General features: G+C 40.2%; 1 protein-coding gene across 1 annotated transcript in view; it reads right to left on the reverse strand.

Moving 5' to 3' along the window:
- POLR3B (RNA polymerase III subunit B) overlaps nucleotides 1–19,761 on the reverse strand; it is an 80,510-nt gene extending 60,749 nt beyond the window's left edge. The window contains exons 1-10 of the mRNA XM_060776921.2: nucleotides 19,609–19,761; nucleotides 16,605–16,637; nucleotides 15,488–15,544; nucleotides 15,326–15,390; nucleotides 15,071–15,146; nucleotides 14,195–14,295; nucleotides 11,148–11,239; nucleotides 9,910–10,027; nucleotides 7,956–8,064; nucleotides 999–1,121 (exon numbers count right to left, since the gene is read on the reverse strand). Of these exons, the coding sequence (XP_060632904.1) occupies nucleotides 999–1,121; nucleotides 7,956–8,064; nucleotides 9,910–10,027; nucleotides 11,148–11,239; nucleotides 14,195–14,295; nucleotides 15,071–15,146; nucleotides 15,326–15,390; nucleotides 15,488–15,544; nucleotides 16,605–16,637; nucleotides 19,609–19,680 (846 nt within the window). The 5' untranslated portion in view covers nucleotides 19,681–19,761. The remainder of the gene's footprint in view (nucleotides 1–998; nucleotides 1,122–7,955; nucleotides 8,065–9,909; nucleotides 10,028–11,147; nucleotides 11,240–14,194; nucleotides 14,296–15,070; nucleotides 15,147–15,325; nucleotides 15,391–15,487; nucleotides 15,545–16,604; nucleotides 16,638–19,608) is intronic.
- Nucleotides 19,762–23,736: the final 3,975 nt, after the last annotated feature.

Raw genomic sequence — 23,736 nt, forward strand, 5'->3', positions numbered from 1 at the left:
CACTAAGTCTAGTTGTGTCCGACTCTGGGGGGTGGTGCTCATCTCAATTTCTAAACTGAAGAGCCGGTGTGGTCCATAGACACCTCAAAGGTCATGTGACCAGCATGATTGCATGGAGCGCTGTTATCTTCCCGCCAGAGTGGTACCTATTGATCTACTCACATTTGTATGTTTTCGAACTGCTGGGTTGGCAGAAGCTGGGGCTAACAGCAGGAGCTCACCCTGCTCCCTTTTAGTCAGGAAGTTCAGCAGATCAGTGGTTTAACCTGCCGTGCCACTGGGGGCTCTAGTTTCCTAATGATCATTGTAAACTGCTATTATGTAGAAAACACAACTATATAGTGCATTACTGTTCCAGTGATTATCATAGAAAGCTACCATTGCAGTATGCCTAAAAAGCTTTGTTTCTAGAATTTCTGTTAATTGTGTTTACCAAACCAACATTAGTCCCTGCTCGCTATTAAAGAACCGGTATTGATGGAAACCAAAATACAATTTGGCTTTAGGTAAAAAAATAAAAAGCAATGATTCACGATCAAGCACTGAATTCGCATTTCGTACTATTTACCTTCATGCTGCACTAAATTGACTTTTCTAATGTAGCAAACCGCAAACTACCACACCCTCGGAGTCCACACAGTGAAGGACATTCAAACATACACTACCTTCACCTGAAGCCTGATGGTACACCCCCAAATTCTTCTGCCTCAGTTGGAATATAACATAGCCCAACTCTTACAGATGGACTATTAGAATTGGTCTGAAGTTAGAAAATACTACTCTTTTTTGGATTTCTACTTCCAGAAACCCAAACCAGCACAGCCAGTAGTACATTTTCCAACTCTATTTGTGACCCATAAGAAAAGACAGAGGCTTGGCAAGCAAAGGATTCAGCTGTACATTTTCTGAGTCAGCCCATTAACTCACAATAGATATAAATAAGAAGTCAGTCTCCCTTTAGAAATGCATTGCTGATGGATGCTTGAAATTATACACACCTGCATCTGTGTGAAAATCTGAGCTTTCTGGCACTCCTCCAAACTGGGGGCAAATGCAGCCATGACATGCTCCTCCGTACCAATCATTTGCACAATCTCTTGGTCACTTTCAACACCCATGGCCTAAAGAAGGGAAAAAAGGGGTGAGGTAGAAAAAGGGAGATAGAACATTGGCTTTGTGTTAACCCACTGACATTTGCTTATGCTAATTTGGCATTGTAGGCAGTCTTACTCCTAAGCAAAAGCGGGTTCTCTCAGAAACAGAGCCATCTGGCACAGGCAGCAGCAGATACTGAAAACTATGGAACACAAATCTTGATAAGCAGAAGCATCAGCAAGGATGACAAACGAGGCAGAGCACTCCTTTGCTAGTACATTATTAATTGCCAGATCATTTAGAGAAGAAACATCGCACTGCTTTTTAATAGGAGGTAATGACCAGCCATTTGTACCTGACAAATGGAACAGAGAAAGCTAGTTGGAGCACCACAGGAAATCAATAGTGCCTTCTAAGCCCATATACACTTTCAGAAGTTATTCAAACATGTCCAAATGGATAATTTGCTCCCTTTCTCAACAACTAGTGATTATGATTCATTGGACTATACTAAGACTCTACCACTGGTTATGGTGTGGAAGAACTTAGATTATAGGGCAAGAGGTATGTGAAGATGAACAATACACATAAGTCAAGGACATCAAGTGGGAGCTGCTAGTCACTCAGGTATGCTGAGCTACCAGGGCCCCATGACTCTTCCACCACTTCCTCACACTGTTCTCCTGTAAGGGCATTGAATCCTCTTTCCAGCACCATCCCAAAAACAGACAGCAGGGTATTGTAGATGGTTTCATCTTTGCAATGACACCTGCTCGTTCAAACTTTATAGCTGGATGAGTTAATGCCTCCTGACAGTCCATTAGTGGGGAGGCATAGAATAGTCCACCACTGTGCCAACATTGAGTGAGTCTGAGGGTGCATACATTATAGAATTAATGCAATTTGACACCACTTTAACTGTCATGCCTCAACAACAGAGGTCCTCAAACTTTTAAAGTGGGGGGCCTGTTCACGGTTCCTCAGACTTTTGCGGGGGGGGGGGGGGGGTTGGAAAAAAATAAACTGATTCCTATATACACCTTACATATCAGATCTGTAATGCAAAACAAAAACAAAAACAAAAAAGAAAGACAAAACAATATTTTAAATGAAGAACAATTTACACTAACATAAACTTCCCCATTTTTCAATGGGAAGTGTGGACCTACTACTGGATGATGAAATAGTCAAGTTAATTAGGATTGTTGTTGTGTGCCTTCAAGTAATTTCAAACTTAGGGAGAACCTAAGTCCAAAGTTTAGGGCAGGGGCAAGATAAAAGACCTTGGAGGGCTGCATCCGGACCACGGGCCTTAGTTTGAGGACCCCTGATCAACAGTATGGAATCATGAGAGATGTAGTTTGGTGAGTCACCAGCCTTCTTTGGCAGAGAATAATAATAAATAATAATAAACTTTATTTATACCCCGCCACTATCTCTCTGATGGGGACTCGGAGCAGCTTACATGAAAGGCCAAAGACCTTGCAAAACTACAGCTCCCATGAGCCATGCCAGGAAAAGTGATGGCAAACTGCATTAATCCATAGTGTAGATGCACCGAGACTTTACACACAGAAGCTACAAGCTGCTTGTAGAAGGGCTGCCTGCTAATGCTTATGCACAATGATTCAGGAAAGGCTCAGAAGTGGGGCTGCCTTGGCACTTAGTAGTGGGCACTGGTTGCTTCTATGGAAAAAAAAGGAAGACGAAGAGCAGGATTTCACATAGAATGTCAAACTGAAAGTCATTTTATCTTGTTTTGTCACAGTGCATGATTACACCTTTAAAGATGGCTTAACAAATTAAGGTTTATGCAGAAAATCTCTCCTCAGTCTTTCTATGAACAAAATGTTTCAAAGTGGCAGCCAGCAGTGCAGGCCTTTGTGAATTCCAGATAGTACTAAAGCTTCTCCTTTCACATACATCTGGAGCCCTGCCATATCAAGTAACAAGGAATAATCTCCCTAAAACCTCCTCTTGGCAGACTTATAATACATTTTCTCGGAGGTTGGGAGGATGAAAAAGTTTTGTTTGTATTTATATTGCAGGTTTAAGCCTTGAATAACAAAAGCCACTGCAGAATACTGCCATAGGTACACAGAGTACTCTGGGTCTCGCTGTAAATGGGCAAGCAACATTATCTTTCCTAAATATCTTCCTTTTTAGATGTCTTCACTGGGTCTTTCATGACATGGGCTGCCCCAAACCCCTTACCTTTTAGGTATGAACAATGTGCCAAATAGCTGAAGTCTTTGCTCCAACTGATTTGCCTGCTGCCAAGAACTCTATCTAAAATCCCAAACACCATGCAACAAGTAGTGAATAACAACAGCTGTCCTCTAATCTTGTCATTCCTAATCATCCAGACAATTGGTGACAGAGAGCTCTGAAGCAGCAGCTCCAACTGCTCTGTTCTCTCTCATACATCTCTTTCTTTAAATACACTGGCACTGGTCCTCAGGCAGCGATGGGCCTTTTAAAGCAAGGAAGGGGTGGTAATTTGACAAGCTGGAATGTGTCCAGAGAAGGTTGACCAAAATGACGAAAGTTCTTGAAGTCAAGCTCTATGAGGAACAGGTTAGGGAACTGGGTATGTTTAGCTTGGGAAAAAGAAGTCTGAAAGGAGACATTACAGCCCTGTTCAAATATCTGAAAAGAAGTTACATTGAGGACATTGGGGTCTGAGAAATTTTGTTTTGTTCTGTCAATGGGGAGATAGGAACCATGTCTGATGTTAGCATTAAAACACAAACCAGGAGCCAGGACAAGGTAAAAGGGCCACTTTATCATAACCTGAATTGGAAGCCTATGGCACTGTTCCAGACAAGGAGTTCCAGTAGTCAGTCTAAGCAAATAGATAGCCATCTGCTGGGGATGCTCTGAATGCGATTTTCCTGCTTCTGGGCAGGGAGTTGGACTGGATGGCCCATGAGGTCTCTTCCAACTCTATGATTCTATGAGGTCTATGAGGAAGGGGAAAGCTTGTTTCCTACTGCTCTAGAGACTAGGAAATGGGGCAATGGATTCAAATTGCAGGCAAAGCAATTCCACCTAAACAGTAGGAACAACTTCATGATGAGAACTCTCAAAATCCCACATTTTCTGCTTTAAACTGGAATATATGGCAGTGTGGACTCAGATAACCCAGTTCAGAGCTGATATTGTGGGATTATCTGCTTTAATATTCTGGTTATATGGCTGTGTGGAAGGGCCCGGAGTCTCTTCCTCTGGAGGTTTTGAGCAAAGGCTAGATGACCATCTGTCAGGTGTGCTTTGATTGTGTGTTCTGCATGGCAGGGTTGAAATTGATGGTTTTTGTGATCTCTTCCAACTCTTATGATTCTATATGCAACCAAGGCTTGCATGGTGTTTGGGATTTTAGATAGAGTTCTTGGCAGCAGTCAAATCAGTTGGAGCAAAGACTTCAGCTATTTGGCACCTGCAGATCACACCCAGGTTTATACTGCTGTCCAGTAGATGGCGACCCTACAATTCAACAGGTAACAGCTGATGTCACTAGTGATGTTTTCCCTTTCTCCTTCCTTTTCCTTTATAAAGCAGCCAACCTCATTGTGATGAGATGTTTTCTCATCACCATACCAGGAATGCCACTCAATATTGATAAATGTGGAAGTTGAAAGCTTTCTCTTCACTGGAGTGATATGCAAAAGCACTTAATGTGAGTGGCATGTGTGCAGTGTGTGCATGTGTCTACTTGTATAGCACAAATCCTCACACAACACTCTGTATGGCTCTCAATCTGAATGAAGTTGCCTACGTTGGCTTCAAAGGAAAGCACCTCCACCATTAACCTAAGGTGCACAGATCCCTGAACAGTGCAAGTATGGTCCTTGTTCCAAAAGGATATAATTTTCAAACTTTGGAATATTTAGGTTGTTTCAAAAAGATGGACCCGATGTGAAATTGGTGCATTTTTACAATACAAACAGCTCATGAATACAATACAAACAGCTTTTACCACTTGGAAGAGGTGGAACATAGTTTCAAATCACTGCCCTTAGATGCCTCCCCAAGCTCATAAACAGCCCTTGGCCTTGGTCTCTTGTAAGATGACCTCGCAAAATACGGTCTAATGAGATATTCTCAATTTGCAGAGTTATTTTTAGGTATCTTTTTTTGGGTCAAAATGGTTAGTAAAACTTTATAATTTGTTAAAAAAAACCTTTTGTAACTTTTTTGTGTAATTTTATCATGTTGCAAACATCAAATATACTGCTTTGAAATTGGGTCCATCATTTTGAAACATCCTGTATGCCTTCTGCACATATGCACACACATATCCTGGATATGCAATTATGTCTGCAGCAATTACACGCCACTGTATGAGCAAACATACAAAGAATGACTGAAAATTACTGTACAAGTAAATGACAATATAAAATTGTCACTTTTGATATGTAAATGCTTTACATTAAATGTAGATTTCCATGTCAATCAGGCTGGCAAACAACAGGTGAAAAGGCTGTTTGTATTCCATATTTCTATGACCTTGAATAAAATTGCCCCAGATTAGAGAAAGCTGCTCTCTATCCTTTAGCATGCTATAGGTACATAACACCGAGGATGTTTGCCTTGGGATACTTTCAAAGGGTTCCTATATACAAAGATATTTGCAGAGAGATCTGTGATCCTCTTTCAATATCTCCTCCTGCAATATAGCCATAAGAGGGTGCATTTGTGGGTGAAAATGGGCCTTTGAGATAGAGAAAACTAAGAGACTGCAATGCTGTAATACAGCCATGAGAGGGAGCCCTTGTAGGTGAAAATGGGCCTTTGAAATAGAGAATACTATGCTTCTTCCTGAAGGACCAAATATCTGTACAAATCTAATTCATATCTCTAACTACTTCATCACACTAGAGAATGAATCCACTTTAAATCCAGTCTCTGCCTCCTGCAGAATTCTGGGATTTGTAGTTTAGTGAGACTATTAAAGGCTCCTCCCTAAACTACAAATCCCAGAATTCTGCAGGAGGCAGCAACCGTATTTAAAGTGGATTCATTCTCTAGTGTGATGAAGTCCTAAATACATAATATAAATTCACATGGGCTACTCTAAGTTACTATTTTAAGTTTTCATGAAAGGCTATGTGGATATATGTGGTGAAATTTCAGGACTCTATTTGGCATGCCATCACTATTAACACACTAGTAGATACATTTGACATACATATCAACTAAAGCACTGTGTTGTCAAAGGCTTTCATGGCCGGAATCACTGGGCTGCTGTGAGTTTTCTGGGCTGTATGGCCATGTTCCAGAAACATTCTTTCCTGACATTTTGCCCACATCTATGGCAGCACCCTCAGTGGTTGTGGGGTCTGTTGGAAACTAAGTAAGTGAGCTTTATATATCTCTGGAATGTCCAGGGTGGGAAAAAGAACTCTTGTCTACTGGAGGTATGTGTGAATGTTGCACATGTTCTCCCCCTCCATGGACATTCAACAGATATCTAAACCTCGTTTACTTAAGTTTCCAACAGACCCCTCAACCTCTGAGGATGCCTGCCATAGATGTGGGTGGACCATCAGGAGAGAATGCTTCTGGAACATGGCCATACAGCCTGGAAAACTCACAGCAACCAAGTAAAATATATTTAGCATGTATACCAAGTAAAAGTTGAAAACGTCACATATGTATGTAGAAGTATCGACTTCTAAAGAAGGTAAAGGTAAAGGTAGTCCCCTGACATTAAGTCCAGTCATGTCTGACTCTGGGGTGTGGTGCTCATCTCCATTTCTAAGCCGAAGAGCCAGCGTTGTCCATAGACACCTCCAAGGTCATGTGGCCGGCATGACTGCATGGAGCGCTGTTACCTTCCCGCCGGAGCGGTACCTATTGATCTACTCACATTTGCATGTTTTCGAACTGCAAAGCTCTGACAAAATCAATTTTGGAATACTGACATATCAAGAAAACAAACTTGGATTTCGAAACTATCTGCTATAGAAATACACCCAAAAAACATTTAAATACTACTAATATCAGTAGTAGAGAGTTACATCATGCTTCTGGCTCCGTTATCTTTTTAAACATTTGCCACTCATATTGTAGGCAACTGCTGCCCTCTTCTGGCAAAGAAGTTCAAATGTATTTATGCTCCTTTCTTGGCAAGATTCCCCAAATACAGCTCTGGCATTGAATATAAAATTTAACAAAAGGAAATGAAATAAAAGTAGAACCAGTCTTACCAAGGCAATGATTTGGCCTACGGCTGCTTTTCCCTTCTGTGAAACATACCAATGCAATATGGACAGCAAATTCTTCTCCCTCCTCCTCCTCTTTAAAACTACACAAACATTCTTGCATCTTCTCTAAAATTCAAAGCCAGGCTTTGAAGCTGCAAGGCTATTCAATGCCAATCAAGGTGGACAACTGCAACATTCACACTTGCCTCAAACAGACAAGAGTTCTTTCTCCCACCCTGGACATTCCACAGATATATAAACCCCACTTGCCTAGTTTCCAACAGATCTTAAAAACGCCGAGGATGCCTGCCATAGATGTGGGCAAAACGGCAGGAGAGAATGCTTCTGGAATACGGCCATACAGCTCACAGCAACCCATTCAAACCTCTGTTTTGTTATTTTATCCCCACTCAGCACTGATTTGGAACTTTTGAGAAATGTGGCAATATGGGAACCGCATTCCAAAACATAATGTTTCAGAGTTCAGGATCCACATGAGGCTGCAGATCTTATACAAATGTCAGGTGCTGTAGGCTATACTTCAGAGAAACAACTCTCACTATTCCTTATCTTTAAAAACCCTATGAAATTAATGAGGTCTTTAATTAGTTGTTCTAACTACCAGGATATAAGTTTTTCTTAAATCATTACCTTAAAGATAATAGCAATAGGAATATCTTCTGATAGGGTGTTATGCTTCAGGTAAAATCTTCCTTGTTTCACAGTTATATTTGTCCTGCTTTTCTTCTCATGAGTAGAACTAAATATTTGTAAAAGGAAATGGATATAAATATATTATTACACTAAAATCTTCAACATTTAGTGAACAAAGTAAATTGTTTAAAAATATAAAAATAATGAGGAACTTCAAAGTCTCATGGATGAGAATTTTATCGCTGAATTTCATTACTCCTTAAGATTTTGTTTGCAACGAACATTAAATAAGAAATGTCTGTTCAGCAATTATATTTTGTACATTTATTTTAATTTATTCTTTTTTAAAACACTACGCTATTAATATTGAACAGAATAAGACAATTTGCCAGCTATTGCTTCAAACCTACAGACACACTGCCTTCTCCTAGGCACTTAAGATGAAACAGTAATATGTCCCACAGTTTTACAATATGTTTGAGCAAATTATTTTAACAAAAAATAATCTTTAACTAACTGAAATGGTTGGTTAAACTTCTATGATATTTTAAAGATAGGGGTTAGAAACACTGGGAATTTAATCAATATTTAGTGCAAAAAGTGTATGCAAAAATGCATGTGTGTGTGTGTGTGGGGGGGGGGGAGCAGAACCCAAAGAACCACTCAACTTTTTTTAAAGCATTGGGGCAACTCTGAATTTTTAGCTTTCCCTCTCCTACTTTTATCCAACAAAATACAAGATAAGTACACCTTATTTGGAAATCTGAAATGCTCCAAAATTTGAAATTATCCACCTTTGCTTTCTAATGTTCAATGTACACGGACTTTGTTTCATGCACAAAGCTAGTAACAATATTGTTTATTAAGTTACCTTCAGAATGTTTCTCTCTCTCTCTCTCTATATATATATATACATACTATATTTCTATCTCTCTTCTCACCCCGAAGGGGACTCAGAGTGGCTTACAGATTGGCACAATTCGATGTCATGTACTCCAAGAGCAGTATATAACATTAAAACGATACGAGTGTAAAACAAAATCACAGAAATATTATAAAACAATCCCTATCAACACAAAAAATAAAATAAAACAGCAGAATTTAAAAAACAGACTATCTGTACTTAAAACTAGCTAGCTGAGCTAGTTAAAACATCATATCTAGTCTAGCAGTCGTCATTTGTGTTTCTACATTGTGGTGAACCCGTATTGTACTACCCAAACGCCTGATTGCATAGCCAAGTTTTCACCTTTTTTCTGAAAACCTGGAGGAAGAGGGCCAATCTGATCTCACTGGGGAGGTAGTTCCATAGCTGATGGGCTACCACTGAGAAGGCCCCATCTCTCATCCCAACCAATTGCACCTGCAAAGGATGTGGGACCGAGAGCAGGGCCTTCCCAGAGGATCTTAACGCTCTAACAGGTTCATACTGGACCATACAACTGTTATGATGATTAGAAACGGCTATGTGATTATGTGATTGTATAACTAATGTTACTGTTTTTAACTTTTATGTATTTATGGTTTTATACTGTTGTTACTGATATTGTGGCATTGAATTGCTGCCTATGTTAGCTGCTCTGAGCCCCCCCCCCCCCCCAGGGGGTTGAGAAGGACGGGGTATAGAAGTTGTAAATAAATAAAATAAATAAATATGGAGATTCTAACAGGTATATATATATATTCCAAAATCCATTTTTCCAAAATTCAAATCTCTTCTGGCCCTAAACATTTCAAATAAGGGATAATCTATTTTATAGCAAGTTATGCTTAAAAAGAAGTCTCAAACCCAGATTGTGATCTGTCATTGGGTAAGGAGGTGGAGAGAACTCCCACTGAGCAAGCTTCTTGTGCTCAAAGTAAGTAACGTCCTTTTGGATTCCAGCTATCATGCAACAGAAGCTATACATTTGCTCATACAATATGAGACCATACTCAGCAATTATTTTACCTGGTAACTGATGCACCAACAGTTCCTTTTCTGTCTGCTTCCACAATTATTCTGTTTTTTGATAACTGCTCCTGAATAAGAATGACCTTTTCTACCCCTTTAACAATAAAGTAGCCACCTGTGAAATAGACAATGAAAAAAAATCAGTATTGAGTCCTTTTTCAGCCACATATGAAATTCTATTCAACCGACTTTGCAAATTTTTGGAATGTTTTGCTTTGTTTTCTTAATTACACACATATGCAGTACTACACTCCGGTTGCTGTGTTGATATTATTCAACAGCTCAGTTAAATCCAAAAGGTATCTTACAGGTGGATCAATCATGCTTGATGTGTACAAGGGGGTATCTACAGAAATCCTCCACTGTCCCTGTGATTCTCTTGAACACTTAAATAACACACGCTCCAGCAAACTCCCTATGAAAACTAGATAACAAGCAAACTGTTAGGGAAAACTACCCTAAAATATAAAGCAGAGCATCCAAAAACAAACAAGATACAAAAGGTGAGCGTTGGCTCACTAGCAAGCAAAGCGTGATATGCTGTGTGATGTGGCAAAGAGCTCAGACAGGCAAAGAGGCAGAGTTCAATCTTAAAAATCACAAAAGTTTTATTTACAATAAAGAACTAACTACATTTCTTCGTGGTAAAGAACTGGGTCTGAGCTACTCTAACGCCCATCTCTTCTAAGGTTTCAAAGAGAGGGAAAAAACAGCAATCACAACATCTCTCTGACATACACATAGAGAGAGATCTCAAAGCACAAAGCACATACTCCGATGTATGAAAAAAAAGTCAAAGTAAAGGCTTGCAGTAGAAAAGGATCCATTCTACACAATCAATCAGAATGAGAGCAGAAACAGAGATGCGAGAAGAATTAGATATATTCCCAACTGTCATAATAGGAGACATGGGGGAAGGGAAACCCTCAGTCTATACTAAACTAACTAAACTGTTCCTCATTGAGGACTTGAGACTTGGGCAGTGTGGGGTTGAACTCCAACACAAACTGCATAAGACATATACATGTCACTGGAACTAAGTTCTTCTTTAATGAGAAAATTGATTGCTCCATTTATTAAAGAATGTTTGTTCATGAAAAATCTTTTCTGTTTGCATCTTGAAAGTACTCATTCCATACTGGCTCATGTGTTGCAAGATTCCTCTGAAGAATTGATTTAAATGGGTGAAAATCAATCAGAAAGGAGTAAACACATTTAGAAATTAAATTTATTACCTGGATCTAAGGGGCATTCATTAAGTTTGGCAAATTCTGCCGGAGTTTTCCCAGTAAGAACACAGTTGGAGCTTCGTAGCATTATTGGCATCCTATAAAAATCCCCAAAGTCAAAATTAATGTCATGCTCATGGGAGGCTCTTTCAGTAAATACAATTCTACTGTATTGGATGTCTTGGAGTACTAATGATTTGGTAGAAAAAGGGTCTCAAAATACAATTATTTCAACAGACATGCCTTCAAATTATGGGATGATATCTATATTAGCTTCAAAGTTTATTAAACAGATCAGAGCCAATTAATGAAATGCAAGTACACCAGGATGTTTTCTTTCAGGTTGCATACTTCAATCTTTCAATACTTCCACATGGTAGTCCCCCACCCTCCAATTTTCTGATTTGGATAAATAATCCAAATAAGCAATTGCTATCAAGATAAAGGATTATTCAGTGAGAGAAAGGTAAAGGTTTCCACTGACATTAAGTCTAGCCGTGTCCAACTCTGGGGGGTGATGCTCATCTCCATTTCTAAGCCAAAGTGTCGGCGTTGTCTGTAGACACTTCCAAAGCCATGTAGCCAACATGACTGCATGGAGAGCCATTAGCTCCCTGCAGAAGCGGTACCTATTGATCTACTCACATTTGCATGTTTTCGAACTGCTAGGTTGGCAGAAGCTGGAGCTAACAGCAGGAGCTCACCCCACTTCCCAGATTCGAACTGCTGACCTTTTGGTCATCAAGTTCAGCAGCTCACCAGTTTAACCCACTGCACCACTAGGAGGGCGCTCAATGAGAGAAAAGAGATGAGAATTTCTCAAACCAATGCACACATATGATGCCTACCTGGCTGGAGGCCAAGCAACACTGATGTTTAACATTATCATATCATACAAGATAACTTGATTTGTTAGCACATGTGGATGTAGTTATGAGCCACAGTTATTTCTCATGTACAAAAAAATATCACGTGCAAGCTGTGGCTTTAAGGAAGCCTTCGTTTCTCTTATTGCCACCTCACATCTCATCACTTCTGCTAAATATTTTTTTATTTTTTTATTTTTAATGCCCCAAAACATGCTTTGAATTGATGCCAGCAATTTAAGCAATGCTATCTTCTCGACTCAGTGCTGCTGTTTGGCTGTCCTAATTCTTCCAACAACAGTCCCCTGAGAGGGCATGTTTATTTACACACTAGAGATAAGTAGCTTTATGTGCCAATCATTCTAGATTGGCAATATAATTAACCTAATTCCTGAGTTTCTAATTTCAGAAGCCTCAGTTACTCTACAAAGGGAAACCAAATGGTGTGCATTGGTGCAATTGTGGCAAAGATATCTCAGAGACTCAGAGAAAACACCAAGAACCAGTCTTACTTCAAATGAAATCCATAGTTACTTGTTATAGCAAAAATACAATGCTGCATTTACATACCCTAAACTATTAGAGGAAGAAGTAAAAAGGATTACTTTATTAAAGATGACAGGTGAATGATGAAAGTCAACAGACTTTAAAGAACACAAAACACATAGTTACAGTATATTTCCTAACCTCCTGAGAGATAAAACTGTGTATGCAATATTTTAATTGCACTCCTACATCTACCAAATGTACACAAATGCTAGTCTCCCATTTCTTCCCAAATATACACAGCCTTGGCTTACTCACACAGTAACAAATCTCCAGCTTGGGAACTTGTCACTGGAAATGCTTCATTGTCAAGGAAAGATATTAAATAAGGGAATGGTCGCCTTGCATATCCACAAATTCTTTCCCCACAGATACAACTATGCATGGCTCAAAGATATCTCCCTCACCTCAGTTCCAAAAACCAAACCTTAATTTTATATAAGGGACATTATTTTACTATACTATTGTCCATTGGGTGGCAGTGTCATGGAACCAAACCTCAGCGGGCACAAACGCTCCACTGTATATCTGTATCTTACAGAACCTCATGATGGTACAAAAAGGATTATTTTTAAGTCACACTGGGACTGTGGCACAGCTGGCTGTCAGCTGCATTAAGATCACTTTTGACCGAAAGGTTATGAGTTCGAAGCCAGCCCAGGTCGGAGTGAGCTTCCAACTAATTGTGTAGCTTGTTGTCGACCTTTGCAACCCGAAAGACAGTTGCACCAGTCAAATTAGGTACCACCTATGTGTGGGGAGGCTAATTTAACTAATTTACGAGGCCATTAAAAAAAGACTCCAGCAAAGCACTCCAGCAAAAGCATGCGGGGAATGCGGAAGTACTTCATCAGTGTCGCAGATGGATGAAAGCGACAGCTCCCTTGGCGGCCAAAAACGTTAAATAGCCTCTGACTGTCTGTCTATATGTGTTGTGTGTCTTTGGCATTGAATGTTTGCCATATATGTGTACATTGTAATCCGCCCTGAGTCCCCTGCGGGGTGAGAAGGGCGGAATATAAATACTGTAAATAATAAATAAATTAATAAATAAATATTACTGAGTGTGAATCAGAAATTCTGGACTCTTGTCTTGCCTGAGTTCCTCTTACAAATATGAATGTGTGCAAAAATGAAAATGAATAGCCTTCAATAACCAGAATGCCTTTTGTTTTCCACCTGCACATAAACCTTTTCCTGTTCTAGGTAACTGGAAAGATAGGAAGAATCTCTCTATATAATATCTATGTACCTGCTGTTTTGACCAATTGTTCTCAACCTGTAGGTCCCCAGATGTTTTGTCTTTCAACTCCCAGAAATCCTAACAGCTGGTTAACTGACTGGGATTTCAGATAGTTGTAGGCCAAAACACCTGGGGATGCAAAGGTTGAGAGCCACTGGTTTAGACAATCAGCTTCACCATTTCTTCTGAATTCATTTAAGCATTGGTATCCAGGAGCCTGTAATTTGGGAATACATTCACAAATCCCACTGGGGTGGGAATGGGAGTAGAAAGGGAATTGTGCTAAAGCAGTAACAAATATATCGTAACTCAAGATTAAAATACACTCAAACGTCAAAACCATGTCTACTACAGAATGCAACTAATATGAAAAAATAGTGCTTATCTTTATATTTTACCTGCCAACAGGTAATGCGTTGCGAATAATTCTCTGGCTACCTCGAGTATATTCAATGTCCACAGTAATTGGGGCAGAGTAAGTCATATCTCTCAGGCGACACTTGAAAAGAAATTACACCATTAAACATTTTTCAGATGGAAAAAGTCTCTAGCAACATACATAACACATACAACTCCGCTTTCACATAAGACGGGGTAGCTTGTCTCTCCAGGGATTTAAATATTTGTTGCAACACAAAGCCAATATAAACCATCCAAAATGCATGTTTGCTGTGCAACTTAGATTATCCAATTAAGTACTGCTCAGATTCAATATTTAATTTGGCCATATATATTAGCCTAGGAGAAACACTAAGAAACATTTCACCATCATGTTTCAAATAACTTATTATTAATAAAGGCATTGAGCTGCGGTGTCGCAATGTGTTAAGCTCTTGAACCTGCAAGACTGCTGACCGAGAGGTCACCGGTTTGAATCCAGGGAGCAGGGTGAGCTCCTGTCTGTCAGCTTCAGCTTCACATAGGATGGGAACACATCCGTGTGTCCCCTGGGCAACGTCTCTGCAGACGGCAAATTCTCTCTCACCAGAAGCAACTTGCAGTTTCTCAAGTTGCTTCTGACATAATTTTTAAAAAGGCTTAAATGAGTTTAAACAAACATAACTTTAAAGCCAAAGTTAGCAAATACTGCTCTTGATCTCAAACATAAGTTTGTTAATTGTACTGGATTACAGTGCAACACAGTCAGAAAATCTGTATATTTTGAATGCATTTCCTCTTTCCCTCCTTCTTCCACTTGGCTCATAGTAAAACATTATACAGTTTAAAATCTCAATTCCCACAAAGTTTTAAAAGTACTGGGCAGAAGCAGATACCTCATGAGGAGAAACAGGTCTTGTTACATTAAAGCTTTCTTCAACATCTGGGGTGCCCACATAAATATTGAGATATCTGCAACATTAAGATCCAATGAAGTTAATTTTTTAAGAAGACAGAAGACAACCAGTTATACATATGTGTAAAATGCAATATCTTTATGTTACATTTTACTAAAAACCAAACATGACAGCCACCCAACCAACCCTCCTTCCCTGTGTCACCATAACCATCGAAGTCTAAAATAGGCTTACTTTAAGTACCACATTGGATCAGCATCACTTGTGATTTTCTCATTGGCTTTCATTATTTTTTTAATCTAGAAATAAAAGAAGTCCAAATTTGCACAGTGTTGGAAAGCATGCTATGATAGCTTATTTTTTTGTTCCTGTCATTAAAAGATATAAGTCTCTCACCTCCACATTGATGAAATAATTGAATGAATCTATGTGCTGCTTTACAAGTCCTTTCACCTTAAAAAAAAGATATATGAACATCATGTGTGGATAAAAAAAATAAGCAGTGCAAAATATTCTAATTATAAACAGACATAATTTAAAATTCAAAACAGAATTAAAGTCCAGAAATTGAGTAAAACAAATACACTATAACACACCTAAATGGTCACTACATAACTTCTGTTCTTACATACTACAACTCAGCCATAGCAAAAAAATTAAAATTCAATTTCACAAAACATATTCTGAATGCACAAACTAGTAAGTGATGTCCAGAAAAAGGGAATTGACTGTAGGCCTCTTCATGCCAGTGTACTGGCTCCATAACTCTAGAATCAGAGACAGTATGTCCAGACTACTTGACGGGGAACAACGATTGCCCTTTGGATCTGCTTGGGAATCTGGCCAATTACTATAGGATACAGAATACTAACTAGATGAACCTTGAAGCTAAGCCAGCAGGGTTCTTAAATAGACTTGCCAGAAGTTAAGAGTAGAAAATAATTGCACAAATGAGAGATCTTATAATATAGTTAAGGAAACACAAAACACAGGAGTTACCACACTATTTTTGTTGACTTGTAAGAGATAGAATGGAGGAAGTCAGTATCAAGTGGTTATGGGTAGCATGTAAAAATTAAAAACACACACCAACCATATTACCAGTACATATAACATATATACATATTACGGAAGAGATCCAAGAGCTAAACAAGCTTTAGGCCCAACTGAAGACCCATCTTTTCTGGCAGGCTTACCCAGTCAACTATCAATCATAAGCTTTATTTACATTCTACTGCTGCTATATGTTAATTCTGTATACATGTTTAGCATATGTTTTTTATAGTGGTGTGTTTTCATCTGTGTATTTTATGTTCATATGTTTTGACTTTGTTGTACCTGGCCTTGAGCCATCAGGAGAGGTGGGTAATAAATAAAATGTATTATTATTATTATTATTATTATTATTATTATTATTATTATTATACTATTACTCCACATTACTAAGCAAGACTATTTCATACTAAGGTTTCCAATTATATCAATATTTTCACTAGTAAGTACATAAATATACCTTCAGAAATGCTGGAAGCAGTCTCCATTTTTCCTGGAAAACAAAAATATAATATAAAATTACTGTTGGAACCAATGTTTCTATATGCAAATGTGTTTTAATTTATTGTATTTTATATTGTGTTCACTTTTATGTTTGTTTTTAAGTACTTTGTGTCATCTGTAAGCCGCCCCAAGCCCCTTTGGGGAGATGGCATGGGATATAAGAATAAAGTTATTATTATTAGAATTATTTGGAATATAAGAATAAACTTAATCAGCAACTATTTTAACCCAAACAAAAAGCCTGAATTATAATGATGGGTTGAAATTGCTAATAATATTTATGTGAGGAAGCGTTAATGCCACCGCTTGTCTCCAAAATTATGTGAAGAAGTCTTTATCCCACCAAATGGGATTACCAAAAATATAAGGAAGTCCCTAGACTGCTATTAAATTAAACTGCCACCAATAAAATGTAAAGACGCTGGTCTTAAAGTCTCTATTTACTCCTATTTGCGTTGTGAGGTAACTTTGGTAGAGTGGAATACACCGAACATAAAATCAATGGAGGAGGCAGGTTTAAAATAACAAAGAGAACAAGTTTATTATTAACAAAGCGTAATTGTTGTAATATTGAGATGTTGAACTTGGCACATGCTTGTTGGTTACAATATGGCTTGGCTGTGATACATTCAGGCTTTAGATGTTACAATTCTTATAAACTCCTTCTACAGTGAAGTGCTTTATTATTTCAGTGTTCCTAATTGTGAACATTCACACTGTTTGTCCTATACCGGATCAAACCACTGAATCCCCAGTCTTCCACTACTGGCGATCCTAAAACCCCCTCTGTTAGATTCTTTTTACTCAAGCAATCTAACGAGGTTTCCCTTCAGCTACCTTGCTGAAGAAATATTCACAATCACTAAAACTAACTGAATGTACTGGCTCCATAAGCAGAACTGAGTTTTCCCCAAAGCCATGCAGTGGTTCTCAACCTGGGGTCCCCAGATGTTTTTGACCTACAACTCCCAGAAATCCTAACAGCTGGTAAACTAGCTGGGATTTCTGGGAGTTGTAGGCCAAAAACATCTGGGGACCCCAGGTTGAGAACCACAATTAGTGGCACATATAATTCTGGAATGTGCACTGTGGCATCAGAGCTCTCAGGCAGAGAAAGCGAAAAACCTCACAAATCCCAGAAATCTACAGCATTCATATCAGTTAAAAATACTATCAAAGTGCTATAATTGTGCAGTGTGGCTATATTCTTAGAACCATTTATCTGAGGAACAAGTCACACTTAACTTATGACTTCATCACGTTAGAGAAAAAATCCACTTAAAATTCTGCCTCCTGCAGAATTCTGGAGTTTGTAGTGAGGCTGTTAAAGGCCCCTCCCTAAACTACAAACCCCAGAATTCTACAGGAAACGGATTTTAAGTAGATTTTTTTTCTCTAGTGTGATTAGGCCCTCAGTGGGATTTACTCCTGAGTATATACATATTGAGTTGCACTGTGTAGTTGATTTATTGGGAAATAAAAATACCTCTATTGCAGGCCTGGGCAAACTTGGGCCCTCCTGGTGTTTTGGACTTCAACTCCAACAATTCCTAACAGCCTCGGCCCTTTCCTTTCCACCTACCTGCGTGACCGCATTTCCGTATACGAACCCACACGATCCCTTCGTTCATCTGGTGAGGCCCTGCTCACGATCCCACCAGCATCACAAGCGCGATTGGTGGGGACGAGGGACAGGGCCTTCTCGGTGGTGACCCCACGAATCTGGAATTCCCTCCCCAAGGACATCAGTCACTCCCCAACACTGGTAGTCTTCAGAAAGAGCTTGAAAACATGGATGTTCCAGTGTGCTTTCCCAGATTAAGGAATCCCAAGCAATTGTCCCTAATGCACTTTATGAGAGAGTTAGAATTGTCTGCACACCCTTCTATTCCCAAAATATCCATTCTACCTCACCTGGACAGGCCCGAATTTTTAGAATTTTAACTATTACATTTGGCCCTGCCACAGGTTTTTAACAGTGCTGTGCTTTTGTTATTGTTTTATTGCTTGCTTATTTATTGTTGCATTGCATTGTTGTCTGTTGTGTTTTTGTTAATGATGTACTTTGGGCTCGGCCTCTTGTAAGCCGCACCGAGTCCTGCGGGAGATAGTAGCGGGGTACAAATAAAGGTTTATTATTATTATTTCCCCCTTCAGCCACTTAATGAAGGGCCCTGAGGCTGGAAGTTGAAGTCCAAAACACCTGGAGGGCTCAAGTTTTCCCATGCCTGCTCTATTGGCTTCCTCGAAAAAGGACAAGGGGCCATGTGGTGCATCTATACTGTAGAACTAAGGGAGGAGGGAGCAAGCTTGTTTTCTGCTTCCCTGGAGACTAGGACGCGGAACAATGGCTTCAAACTACAAGAGAGGAGATTCCATCTGAACATGAGGAAGAACTTCCTGACAGTGAGAGCCGTTCAGCAGTGGAACTCTCTGCCCCGGAGTGTAGTGGAGGCTCCTTCTTTGGAAGCTTTTAAACAGAGGCTGGATGGCCATCTGTCAGGGGTGATTTGAATGCAATATTCCTGCTTCTTGGCAGGGGGTTGGACTGGATGGCCCATGAGGTCTCTTCCAACTCTTTGATTCTATGATTCTATAATGCAGTTTGACACTACTTTAACTGTTATGTCTCCATGCTATGGAAACACAAACGTTTTCTTGTACACGGTATTTCTTCTGACAAAGAGGGCTGGTGCCTCACCAAACTACAAATCCAATGATCAGTTAAAGTGGTGTCAAGCTGCGTTATTTCTCAAGCATGGCTGCATCCAGGAAAGGAGCACCAGAGGTTGTTGTGGCTCTACTACTGCGCATGCGCACTCTAGGGCTGAGTGAGCAGCCAGGCATGCCTTGACGCTTAGCGCATGCGCACCGTGGACTTCGGAAGCCACATTTACCCCTATCCCTTGGGCAGAGCCGCTTCTTTCTTTCCTTCGGATGCTCTCGCCATTCTCACTCACCTCCACCGTGTTTACAGGAGCCGCCAGCTGCTCCGGAGTGGAGGCTCCCAGCTCTGCCACCAGATCGTCCATGCTGGAGAGAGAAAAACAACCGGCAACAGCCAGAAAGTTGGCGCATGCGTAGTCCCCGCCTTCCACAGAGCTATGCGTGTGCGTCGCTGAAACCTGACCGGAAGTGCAACTGAGGACGTCCAAAAAGGTTCCGCCACGTTTCCTAGAAGCCTTTATTTATTTATTTATTTATTTATTTATTTACTTTGCTTATATACCGCTGTATCTCAAGTCCGAAGGCGACTCACAGCGGTTCACAAACAGTAAAAACAGTAGAAACAGCAGTGGTTCCATACAACATATAACAATTGACTTAACACATTATCCATAAATTACCAATAAGCAATTACAATGCACAATTATTACAAAAAACAACCGTACCCAATCTTCTCATCATCCAAGCGTAGTCCAGGTTCGTCGTCCATTGTTCCATTCCTATGTTCCATTACCAGATTGCACTAAATTACTCAAACGCCTGCACAAACATCCAGGTCTTCAACTTTCTTCGGAATGCCATGAGAGATGGCGCCAGCCTAATGCCTGTAGGAAGGACGTTCCACAGCCGAGGAGCCACCACCGAGAAGGCCCTATCTCTCGTCCCTGCCAACCGTGCTTGAGAAGCCGGCGGGATCGAGAGCAGGGCCTCCCCGGAAGATCTCAAAGTCCTGGTGGGTTCATAGGCCGAGATGCGGTCGGAAAGGTATCTTGGGCCAGAACCGTTTAGGGCTTTATAGGCCAATGCCAACACCTTGAATTGAGCCCGGTAGCAAATCGGCAGCCAATGGAGCTGGCGCAACAGGGGGGTTGTGTGCTCCCTGCGCTCCACTCCGGTTAGAATCATGGCTGCCGCACGTTGGACTAACTGAAGCTTCCAAAACTCTTATTTACAGCTAACTATATTGTTAAAAGAATTTCCTATCCGAATGGTTTCCTTCTGCTCTACCTGAGGGCTTCTTTCTTGACAGTATTTTGAAGAAAGCAGAAATTCCAGACAAGAAACAGTCAGGGCCTCCCAACAAAGGATTCACCCCAGGCAGGAAGCAACCAGGTTTTGAAGCTGCAAGGCCATTCAGTGCTAATCAAGGTGACTAATTTTATTTATTTATTTATTTATTTATTTGGGGTGCTTCTACCCCGCCCTTCTCAACCCCCTAGGGGGGGACTCAGGGCGGCTTACAAAAGGCACAATTCGATGCCCAACAACTCACAAAATACAATATACAAAATTACAATATAACGTCAACAATTATAACTAATTAAAACAATAAAAAACAATACAGTTGCAGCAATAAAATCATCTTGCGGTCAATGTTCGCCAATTCATAAATTCATGATCCGTCTAGCATCGTCATTGTCCTTTCCTACTTTGGTCGTCATTGTATTTTGTCCAACTGCCAGCTTACCCAAAGGCCTGGTCCCACATCCAGGTTTTTAACTTCCTTCTGAAGGAGAAGAGGAATGTTGATGACCTAATCTCCCCAGGGAGTGCATTCCACAGGCGAGGGGCCACCACCGAGAAGGCCCTGTCCCTCATCCCCACCAGTCTCACTTGTGATAAAGGTGGGGCCGAGAGCAGGGCCTCCCCAGAAGATCTTAACCTCCGAGGTGGGACGTAGAAGGAGATATGTTCGGACAGGTACGCTGGGCCGGAGCCATAAAGGGTTTTGTAGGTCAAAACCAGCACTTTGAATTGTGCTCGGAACTGGATTGGCAGCCAGTGGAGCTGAAACAGCAGGGGGGTGGTATGCTCCCTGTATGACGCTCCGGTGAGTAATTGCAACATTCCCACTTGCCTCAAGCAGACGAGAGTTCTTTCTCCCACCCTGGACATGTCACAGACATAAATCCTACTTGCCTAGTTTCCAACAGACCTCACAACCTGTGAGGATGCCTGCCATAGATGTGGTGAAGCGTCAGGAGAGAATACTTCTGGAACATGGTCATACAGCCCAGAAAACTTACAGTAACCCAAAGCAGAAATTATTGCAACAGAGGATAGAAATGTTCTTGGAATTATTTGGATTGGGGAATATCAGTGCAGTTATGTGTAGTTCAAAGTATTGTAATAATTTTTAATTATTTTAAGGGATTTTAATTTTCTGCTTCAATTCTATTTTAATATTTGTATGTTGTAGTTTTTGTTTGTTGTAGTTTATGTAAAGCCGCTTTGAGTCTTCTCAATATAATAACAATAATAAAGTATTTAAAACTCGTGTCTTGTGTTTAATCTCTGTTCTGTGCATTTTAATATGTATTTTATAGAAATATATTTTATTATGTGCATATACAGAATGTTTACAATGTTTTTGTGTTTTAACTATGCTGTAACCTGCCTCTAGGAGCCCCTGGTGGCACAGTGAGCTGCTGAACTTGCTGATGAAAAGGTCACAGATTCAAATCCGGGAAGCGGCATGAGCTCCTGCTATTAGCCCTAACGGCGCTCCATACAGTCATGCTGGCCACATGACATTGGAGGTGTCTATGGACAACACCAGCTCGAGCACCAATCCCCAGAGTCGGACATGAGCTCCTGCTGTTAGCCTCAATAGTGCTCAATGCAGTCATGCCGGCCACATGACCTTGGAGGTATCTACGGACAACATCGGCTCTTCGGCTTAGAAATGGAGATGAGCACCAATCCCCAGTTGGACACAACTAGACTTAATGTCAGGGGAACACCTTTACCTTTAACCTGCCTCTAGCCTCAAGGAGAGGCGGGTAAGAAATAACATTATTATTAATATTGTTATTAATGTTGTCTCAGATAAAAATGGGAAATTATAATAATACAGTAACACCACTTACCAACAATTTGCAGAATTACTTATTGGAATAATAGCCTGTATATTTTCCCCAGTTTTGAGGGAAATCTGACTCTCAGATTTCATTTGTGACTGTGCATTTTTTTGGATTTTTAGTTAGTTATGATTGCAGGCAACTGCTTTTTGCTTTTTTCCTAATTAACTGAGAGTGGGATGAAAAATTAATTTGACAGGTGAATCACTTCCCATTGCTGAATTTCTGTGCCAAAAAAGCTGGACCTGTTTGGAGGAAATATAACCAGCTCCCCACATTTGTTGGGGCTTGCAAGTGAAGTGGAAACTACAGCAGCGTACCATGCGCAGTGAGTCTAGAGCTTATTTAAGAGCAATTAAGGTGGCAGAAAAATCATTTATTGCCACCAACATTACATCCACAAAGACTTGCCCAATAGAACTGTTTCGAATGGTAAGGGGGCTTCTAAACTCTTTCCGGACCAATCGGCAGTTTGTTGTTAAGAGTTTGCTAGGTTCTTTGCAGATAAAGTCACTCTGATCCGCTCTGACTTACACACCAGTATTAATGCAGTCTCCGTGAATATGAATGAGGCATCTGCTTGTCCTTGTTTAATGGATTCTTTTCAGCTTGTTTGGCCCGAGGACATGGACAAGATCTTAGGAGAAATGAGGACAACCACTTCTTTTTTGGACCCTTGCTCCAGCATGAATGGAGGAAATTCATTAAAGTCACACTGGAGCACCTAAATCTTCCTACAAATAACACTTTTAATCACATTTCTGAATAATCAAATATGAAGAAGCCAGAACTGCAAATGTAGAGAGCATGCAGTAGTTTTAAGTGGTGGTTCAAACAGAAAAGGTACCATAATTTGGGGTCTTCTAGAGCACTGCTTCTTAAACATATAGGGTCCCCTTTGCTCAATATTGGGGTCACAAAAATTTGGCAACAATACCACCCATTTACATGAATCTGTTAGCAACAACCTACAGTGTTTACAGTGGACTCTGCAAAAAATGCTTCAGCTGTTCTCCAGCCTGTTTCACAAGCCTTTGGGACAGTGCAATAGGGCAATAATAGGAAACCCACTCCACTAACTGGAGCCATCATGGTGTTCTGAGATGGTTTTTAAGCAACTGATTTTAAAGTAGATATAACTGTTTGTAGTGTTTGTGTATATTTATAGTTATTTTATGTTCCAGCATGGAATGCTTGCCGTGTATACGTTGTGAACTTCCCTGAGTCCCCTTTGGGGTGAGAAGGGTGAAATATAAAGATTTCAAATAAATAAATAAATAC

This window comes from Anolis sagrei, chromosome 5 (genome assembly GCF_037176765.1).
Source record: "Anolis sagrei isolate rAnoSag1 chromosome 5, rAnoSag1.mat, whole genome shotgun sequence".
Classification (NCBI taxonomy): Eukaryota; Metazoa; Chordata; class Lepidosauria; order Squamata; family Dactyloidae; genus Anolis; species Anolis sagrei.